Consider the following 9994-nt stretch of genomic DNA (forward strand, 5'->3'; position numbering starts at 1 on the left):
TTTTCTAATTAATTACCTTCAAAAATAGCGGCGTTTTATGTCACTCTTCATATCTTTGTTTCCACAAATGTATGATCAGCACAACTAAGGAGTACATCTAATAAATTTCGTTTGTTATCACTGCGATACATTCATGGCCATGCTTTACTACAATGTGCATTTAAATTATTGCTTTTGATTCCAGTCCTTAATTTTATACAGGTCACAAATCGGCATGGGAAGAATGCTGCGACACGTGCTGATCTTTCTTCTCATTACACTGAAGGAGCCCAACATGTTAGAAGCCAACTGCAGGAGTAGGTGCAAACCCCTCTCCTGCATTTGCACCAGTATGAACCTAACCTGTATACCTCAGGACCTGCCAACATCCATCCGGGAGTTAAAGTTAGAGAAAAATCAGATTACCACTTTAAATCAATTCAGAGCTCATGAGACATAAGAACTTGGAAAATTTGGACCTATCATTCAATCAGATAAATGACACTCAGATTTCTTCATATATTCCAACGCTCAAATTATTGTCCCTAAGCTTTAACAAAATTACTGTCATTAAGCCTAGTACATTCTCAAATTTACCAAATCTCCGGTATTTGTACTTGATGTCCAACCAGACAAATGCCATTAAGCCTGGTGCACTTTCAAGTCTACCAGGGCTCACAATATTGTACCTGAGTGTAAACAAGATACATGACATTCAGTCTGGTACAATCTCAAATTTACCTGAACTCACATTACTGTCATTATCCGGCAACCAGATGACTGACATACATTCTGGTACATTTTCAAGTCTACCAAAGCTCACAAGTCTGTTCCTCGAATCAAACGGGATTACTGACATTCGGCCTAGTTATTTCTGAAATGTACCAAATCTCCAATATTTGCACTTGACTTCAAACCAGATAAATTTCATAAGGCCAGGAACGTTCTCTAGTATACCAAAGCTCACAAAGTTAAACTTAAGCCACAACAAAATAACTGACATTATGCCTGGTACATTCTCAAACCTACCAAAGCTCACACACTTGTTCCTACGGTTCAACCAGATAACCCACATTAATCCAGGTGCATTCTCAAATTTACAGCATCTTACTCTTACATCCAACCAGATATCTGTACTACCCCAGTCAGCTTATGACATGTTGGCATCTATTTCTACAGTAAATATTGAGAAGAACCCCTGGCAGTGCGACTGTAGGATGGTTCTCTTCAGGCTAAAAATGAAGGGGTCTCGCTCGTTTGAAAACCAAATTGTATGTTCCCAGCCCGCTGTGTTATCTGGACAAACGCTTAAAAACATCAACCCGAAAGACCTTGTTTGTAAGGATAGTGGCCAATCGGAGACTCGCAACATATCATACATGTCCACCACACCTCACACCTCACACTATCACTGGTACTCAAAACAAAACGCTACTTCAACAGCACGCACTGTAAGTGGCACATTGATTACACTGTCTGTCCGTCCACGTATTCCTGATAACAACACCTCCAATGAGTCTGATCCCAGTTCCAAAATCATTGTTTTCATCACCTGGTCTGTCTGTGGCCCATTAGCCGGAATTGGAATCATCATTCTCGCAATCCGGTATAAGAGGAGGGTCGGGACTCTCATAGGCCAACAGAACGTTGTTTCGAATGATATAAATCTTCGGGTTAACTCCAACACAAATACTACAGCTGTTGTGGTAGCTAGCGGTCATGATCACCAGTTTGAAGACATGAACCAACATAATCAGATAAGTCAGGGCCAGTCTCTGACCAACAATGAATCCAACACAAACACTACAGCTTTTGTAGAAGATACATGTAGTGGTCATGATCATCAGTATGAAGATACGGACATCAAACACGTTTGGACAGAACAAGGGCAGCATCCGGCCAGCACTGATCATAATAGATCACTGGATACAAGAAACATAGTATACGCCACAGAGGAAACTGCCTCAGAATCTAACCCTGTTTACAAAAATATTAGAAATTATCAGACAGGCCAGGGACAGAGTCAGACAGATGAAATGATGGACAATAGAAATTTAGTATACAGTACAGAGCAGCCTGCCTTAGAACACAATCCTGTGTACAAATAATCAGACAGTTCAGTGCCAAAGCCAGTATGTCTAAAACAACAAAGAACCCAAATTACTTTAATGCATTGTTTTTTTTTCCTTTTATGTGTAATGGTGGCTGTGTATATGTGGCGTTCCCATTGAATCAAAACCATTTGTACAACGATTTTTTTTCAGTAAAAAATGAATGTTGTAATAGTTTGCAGAAAACCTAGCAAAATATCATTTTTTGTTTGACAAGGTTTATGATGTCAAAATTTAAAATTGTAGGATTCTTTTTTTGGCCCTCCTTGTTTTTTCGCCCTATCGCATTTTATTTTAAGCCTGCGTAGGATGCCATCCATAAGATTAAAAGGCAATTGACTTAGTATATGGGGTTGTATTCTCACCATAAACCGCGCCAAAACTTTAGTTTTAGTTGTACTTAAAACACATTGAATAAAGGGTACTTCAGTTTTTCTACACCTGGATTTTGCGTTAAAAATACACATTTTGGCTCAAAAATTATTTCATGAATTTACGCGCAGGCGGTAATAACACCTCCCTTCGTTATACTTTACAAGATGAAAGCCAACCCAATACAGGTTATTTCTGTCCGAGGCTATTTTGTTTAAAATTGGGTATTTTGTTTTAGTTTTGGGTCAAATCACAAGAAACAGCTATTTTTGGCCATCGCTGATAATAACGTTTTGCTCTGTAGTAGAATTTAAGATAATTCCACAGGACCATTTTTGTCAGAGCCTAATTCTTTGTACAATTAAAAAAAACAATAGGCAGGGTTAATTTTGGATATCATTAGTCGAACAAAAACATTAGGGATGATATAATTTTTACAGCTTCATGCTACGATAATTTAATTAAACTTTAGAAAATCCAGATTTGTTTCTCAATTTTATTTCTTGGCAAGCAAGTTCCCCCAAATTGATATAAGACATGATATAAACAAATATATTATTCTTTATCTTTTATTTATGATGATTTACCACATTTGTGGAATGATTGACATTATAGGTGAACCTCTGAAAGATGTCAAACCTCAAAAACCAGACTGTAATGTTCCTCTTTTTGATGGGAGTGGTATATGTTCTTTAACGTGCCTGGGGTTTGTCTCTTACAAACACGGGACGTCCATTTAACGTCCTATCCGAGGGACGTCCCGAGCCGAAGCTAGGTACTCATTGACACCTGGGTGAAGTGAGGAAAGTCGTGCTAAGTGCCTTTCCCAAGGGCACAAGATAGGTGACACATTCGAACACGGAACTTCTTGGGCCTGGGCCGAACACGCTACCGCTATGCCACACGGCCCAACATTATGTACATATAGATGCGCAAGGCAGTTACAAGTATTGAAGTAAGTATAGCCTCGTGTTTTAAGAGATGTGTGACCTCCGTTGCCGCAGATTGCTGTAACCTCCGTTACCTGTCATGTAAGACTGTCGTGAAGTTTAGATAGAGCCGCATATAAGACAAGAACCGGAATTCTGTACATTTAAATGAAAATGGACCTGGGCGGTTGATATAACACATAGGCAATATCCCTACACACTACCTGCAAAATGAGATATCATTACAAATCTGTATGCTCTGTACATCTAATAAAAGAGGCCCGTTCTCAATCAAATGTGCAAAATGCTGTCGCCACTCTTTTCGACTAGATATATGAACCAAATCACGGACATCATCATTACTGTCTTCATTTTTTCAATACGCTTACTATGTTTCACGACTGTCGTGAAGTTTAGATAGAGCCGCATATAAGACAAGAACCGGAATTCCGTACATTTAAATGAAAATGGACAAAGAGCGAATCGTAAAAAAAATCTGCCTATGTCTGACTTCACTACGACTTATTTGTTTTGGCTAAATAGAAGAGTTGCATATATTTAGAAAGAAAAAGCTTGCCTCACCCTATGCTTTGTGACTATACGTAAGGAACAAGTCCTCACTCGATGATGGCAACCGATCGCGCGCGAGCGAATGCTATAAAGAAGGAATACAGACAGTTACTTGGGAGTTATCCTGTCCTTGTAGGTCCAATTTTCTGGTAGCAGTCACAAAAGATGACATCTGGTGTGTCAGTCATGCATGGAGTGGTAACAGTGGGGGTTTAATCTTCTTTTGCAAAACTTCAGTGGTGTGTACAACTCACTGGACCTACATCCTTGGAAGGAAAATGAAAAATGCATTATTGATGATTCAAGGAACTGGTGCATGGCGGCTACAGACAGGTCAAGCCAGGACACTCTGTTTTTTTTTTCTATTCCAACATTTATCATAATACATGGTGACAGCCCACAGGTTATGCAATTTATCTTTATGACGCTACCAACGCAGACAAACGGACGGACAACAGACATACTCTTTTCACTTAAGTGGGGATGAAATTCACATAAAGCTAGTGCCTTTCCAAAGGCCACACGATCATATCAGTGGCCTGGCAGAGTTCGAACCCGGAATCTCTTGGCTCCTTGCCTTGCATGGGACAAAAACAACACTTTTTCACAAATATGAGTCGTTTTGATGTAGCGAAGCTACTGTCGTATTCGCGGGTGACCTTGAATATTGCAAGGATTCTTTACACTGGTATCATTTACCACCTACCCTCTACCTGGCGGTCTGACATGCTTGTAAACATGTTTTGCGTTTAGCTAGACCACAAGTTGCGTCTAGTTATCCGATACTATAGCGAACGTGCCTAACAATAAGAAAGAATGCCCTAGCAATCGACCGCCGTGTGTTGCGAAAGAAGGTCGTAATGTTTACTTGTTGCAGGGTAACGTCTATTGTGTTTGTCCTTCCAGTTTTTAATCACCCTGATGTAGAAAATCGACACATATCCTTGGAAAGAAGATGAAAATATGAATTATTAATGAATTATTAATGAACATAGATTCATTCATTCATTCAAGGTCTTGATGCTTACTTGTTACAGGATAACGTCTGTGGTATTGTGCTGTGCTGTCATCTGTGTTGGTAGTTACATGTTTGAAGTTCAAAATTTTGATCCGACGCAATAAAGTTCCCTCACCTAGAGCTCGAGCTTTCGACCAGTCACTCTGGTCTTTCTCAGTAGACTGACCCAGTGAGGTTTGTAACGTGGCTTCGTTTCTATGGTAGTATGTTCATCCTTGTAGTTTTTAATCAACGCGATGTATTCAGCTATGAACACAATTTTCTGGACACAAAGAAAATCGACACATATCCTTGGAAAGAAGATGAAAATATGAATTATTAATGAACATAAACTCATTCATTCATTCAAGGTCTTGATGCTTACTTGTTACAGGATAACGTCTATGGTATTGTACTGTCATAAAAGTTTATCTGTGTTGGTAGTTACATGTTTGAAGTTCAACATGTTGATCCGACGCAATAAAGTTCCCTCACCTAGAGCTCGAGCTTTCGAGCAGTCACTCTGGTCTTTCTTAGTAGACTGACCCAGTGAGGCTTGTAATGTGGCTTCGTTTCTATGGTATTGTGTCCGACTGTCCTTGCATTTTTTAATCAACGCGAAGTATTCAGCTGTGAACACAATTTTCTGGACACAAAGAAAATCAATCGACACATATCCTTGGAAAGAAGATGAATATTAATGAACATAGATTCATTCATTCATACATTCATTCAAGGTCTTAATGTTTACAGGATAACGTCTATGGTATTGTGCTGTCATAAAAGTTTATCTGCGTTGGTAGTTACATGTTTGAAGTTCAAAATTTTGATCCGACGCAATAAAGTTTCCCGACCAAGAACTAGAGCTTTCGAGCAGTCACTCTGGCCTTTCTCAGTAGACTGACCCAGTGATAGCCTGGAATCCATCCGTGAACGCTTTGTCTCCGCTCCGGTGAAGGCAGAGCGGAGGAACGGAGCGGAGATAAAGCGTTCACGGATTGATTCCAGGCTACCCAGTGAGGCTTGTAACGTGTCTTCGTTTCTATGGTATTATGTTCAACCTTGTAGGTTTTTAATCAACGCGAAGTATTCAGCTGTGAACACAATCTTCTGGACACAAAGAAAATCAATCGACACATATCCTTGGAAAGAAGATGAAAAATTTAATATGGATTTTTAATGAACATAGATTCATTCATTCATTCAAGGTCTTGATGTTTACTTGTTACAGGTTAACGTCTATGGCATTGTACTATCATGAAAGTTCATCTGTGTTGGTAGTTAAATGTTTGAAGTTCAAAATGTTGATCCGACGCAATAAAGTTCCCTCACCTAGAGCTCGAGCTTTCGACCAGTCACTCTGGTCTTTCTCAGTAAACTGACCCAGTGAGGTTTGTAACGTGGCTTCGTTTCTATGGTATTGTGTTCATCCTTGCAGTTTTTAATCAACGCGATGTATTCAGCTGTGAATACAATTTTCTGGACACAAAGAAAATCGACACATATCCTTGGAAAGAAGATGAAAATATGAATTATTAATGAACATAAACTCATTCATTCATTCAAGGTCTTGATGCTTACTTGTTACAGGATAACGTCTATGGTATTGTGCTGTCATAAAAGTTTATCTGTGTTGGTAGTTACATGTTTGAAGTTCAGAATTTCGATCCGACGCAATAAAGTTCCCTCACCTAGAGTTCCCTCACCTAGTCTTTCTCAGTAGACTGACCCAGTGATAGCCTGGAATCCATCCGTGAACGCTTTGTCTCCGCTCCGGTGAAGGCAGAGCGGAGGAACGGAGCGGAGATAAAGCGTTCATGGATTGATTCCAGGCTACCCAGTGAGGCTTGTAACGTGGCTTCGTTTCTATGGTAGTATGTTCATCCTTGCAGGTTTTTAATCAACGCGAAGTATTCAGCTGTGAACACAATTTTCTGGACACAAAGAAAATCAATCGACACATATCCTTGGAAAGAAGATGAAAATATGAATTTTTAATGATCTAAGATGAGAGAGATGAAGAGAAGGCAATGCTTACATACTGCTGGGTGACATGATTGGTATTTTGGGTGCCATTTTAGCTCTTAATCGACCAAAAAAACGAACAATATGTTTGGAATGAGGATGAAAATATCAATCATGAATAAACTATGGTTATAGAGACATGATAACAGGCACAGACGGGTAAGGAAACGAAGTCCGCCACGACAGCGAGGCCCTCATTCGTCATTTCCCATTCCCAGGATGCATAGCACCAGGGAATAGAAATTATCAGCATGGAAAGCGAAATTTTGCGTCAGTGCGATTTTGCGATAGTTTCTTTTAGAGCGCGAAATACTAAACATAAATAAGAAAATTGGCTTGCTATCGATCGAGAGAGGGTATAGATACCACATACATATAGAGGTATAGATAGAGAGATAGAGCTCGAGAGGAGTGGCAGACACAGACACAGACAGAGGCGTTAGGTAAATTAATTATTTTATTTTTCTAAATACGTTCTAAGTATATTTTTCCATCAATCGTTATAGATTTATGTTAGATCAACTCTTTATTTTCCCTTTCTTCTCATACAGACTCCGCCACCATTATTTGTCTCCACAGTTTCTTCTTCTATGAGTAACTATGAGTTACGTCTCACATACAAAACAAGAATTCCGAGATTTGATACCTCCATGAAATATGGGCTTGATATGTAAATGTAAATTTCCTCTTTAATTATGCAAATTACCTCCGCATTAATATGATATATGCATCGTGATGCATGTTAACTTTTGATTAACTTACAGATGTCCCAAGTATGACATTCCCATTATTCACCATTAAGAAATCATAGAATTTTTGCATAAATTATGCAAATTAGGTCATCATTTGCAAAATTAGTATCTGTTAATGTTCTGCCTGCCATAGGTTACATACATTACATGTATGAAAGTAGTATAATGTAAAACACTGTAATCATAGAATTTCCTCATTAATTATGCAAATAAAGTCCTCATTTGCATAATTTGCATTTAATCATGTACATCTCTCTCTCAGCTACCTACACACCAAGAATAATGAAAATATGTTGTTCCTATCTGGACTTATTGTCTTTTAAACATTTCGCCAGAAAGTGCCCTGCACTTCCAGAACAAGCTGCTAGGGGGGCCAAACTCACACCACTTATTTCTGACAGGAAAAGCAATCTGTCACCAAAACATCAAGACCATAGCATGTTCAGGACAAAAGATACAAAAACCGGAAGTTCTGCTGCAGTACCAAGGTCATCCACCAGGAGGTCCATATTTGACCTTGACGTTTGTCTTCCTAAGACTTACCAACATACCAAATATCATTATAATCCATAAAGGCGTTCTGAAGTTATGCTGACCACAAAGTTGCGGAAACACACACAGACAGACACACACACAGACATACATACATATATACATACAGACAGACACACCAAAAACAATACCTCCATTTTTCATGGAGGTAATAACTAGATCACACTGAGGTCTGTGGTCAGTTTTTCAGCTGTCTCTGGCTCCAATCCTTTCCTGTCTACCACATCCCTGTGCTGGTTTAAAGGTTTTTGGTCTATTCTAACTGCATGGTCTTAGATGAAATATTTTGCCAACAATTAAGGACATAAAATATCCATGAAACTATAATGATAAGATTATCTTACGTCAAATGATTCAGGACATGTTTGTACTCAGATCTGAGTGACGGTTCCATCGATTACAAAATTGGGTTCGTTGATCCCCATGTTGGAATGTTCCAGAACCTTTGAAATGATCCCCATTTCCCATTCTCCAACCCAACTTCCTCCCCCACCTGCACCCCTTTTGTCTAGGTAATGCCCAGCCTGACTGTGGACTCCAAACACCTTTCTTATCTTCACTTTTACATCCTCGTCAACACATTTGATACCCAGCCTATCCATGACTTCTATAACCATCTCATCCTTGTACGTACACAACTCCTCGTACCTCAATATGACATGGAAAAAGTGGTGCGGATCTTGTGTTCTCAGCTCGCGAGCTTTCTGCATCAACGCGAGCCAAGTACACACAGAGAACCACACAACCCCATGTGGGACAGGGATGGACTCAAAAACAGGATTCTCCCGTAGAGGAGCGACCAGTAGATCATTAAAGTTGTTAATGTAGAGGGAATCTAGTTTGAGAGACGTTTGAAGCCAGTACTTCCAGTAGCGACCTTCCGCCATCAGATGGGCGTACGAGTCCACAGTACCCAGAAGGCTCCGGTAGAGGAAGATGTTCTTAACCTGTGGCAAGGCCCTCTGGAGGAGGTCTGCTACGAAACAAACCTGGAGATGCAAGTGGATGTTACTTGCAATGAATTTGGCGAATATGGCATGACAATAAATGTGTACGTGTGCACATAAAAAAAAACTGTAACATTGACAATGGTAAAAGAAGACTTAGGTAGATTTAACACACGCAAACACACAGTACACACACACACACACACACACACACACACACACACACACACACACACACACCACACACACACACACACACACACACACAATTATTGTCGCTTTGGAACAGTTCTACATTCTTAATAACGGCCATACTAAAAAGTCCATCGCTTATAATGATTTACTATATTTACTAATAAGTATACTAACCTGGCCCCGCATTTTGTAACAGACCGTTGTTTTACAAGGGTCCTCCTGAAGCAGGTTGTAGTTGAAGAGGGTGTTGATGTGTTTGATGACGTCTAGAAGCATCCCCATCTCCTCTTCTGGCATGTCCGTCTTCGTCATGACGTACCGGCTCAGGTTGACGTACAGGTCAGACTCTGACACTGTGTGCATCGTCCCGCTCGCTTCTAGAGCCTTCGTCAGCAACGTTGAACCACATGGCACTGAAGATAGAAAAAGGTAAAAGTTAGCCTTGCATCGCTAAAATTCCTTATGCTACGCGAATCTGTTTTTCACTGAGAGAATCCTCATGTACTTTCATTTCCAGCGTACAAATATTATCTAGTGCCTAATTCTCAATTGTATATATATATAT

General features: G+C 39.7%; 1 protein-coding gene across 2 annotated transcripts in view; it reads right to left on the bottom strand.

Annotated features, from left to right (window-relative positions):
• Window positions 1-8396: 8396 nt before the first annotated feature.
• LOC109467347 overlaps window positions 8397-9994 on the bottom strand; it is an 8771-nt gene continuing 7173 nt past the window's right edge. For both annotated transcript variants that reach the window (XM_019765292.1, XM_019765291.1), the window contains exons 4-5: window positions 9604-9842; window positions 8397-9276 (exon numbers count right to left, since the gene is read on the bottom strand). In XM_019765292.1, the coding sequence (XP_019620851.1) occupies window positions 8659-9276; window positions 9604-9842 (857 nt within the window). In that variant the 3' untranslated portion in view covers window positions 8397-8658. The remainder of the gene's footprint in view (window positions 9277-9603; window positions 9843-9994) is intronic.

Source organism: Branchiostoma belcheri, unplaced genomic scaffold, assembly GCF_001625305.1.
Source record: "Branchiostoma belcheri isolate BF01 breed outbred unplaced genomic scaffold, Haploidv18h27 scaffold18, whole genome shotgun sequence".
Classification (NCBI taxonomy): Eukaryota; Metazoa; Chordata; class Leptocardii; order Amphioxiformes; family Branchiostomatidae; genus Branchiostoma; species Branchiostoma belcheri.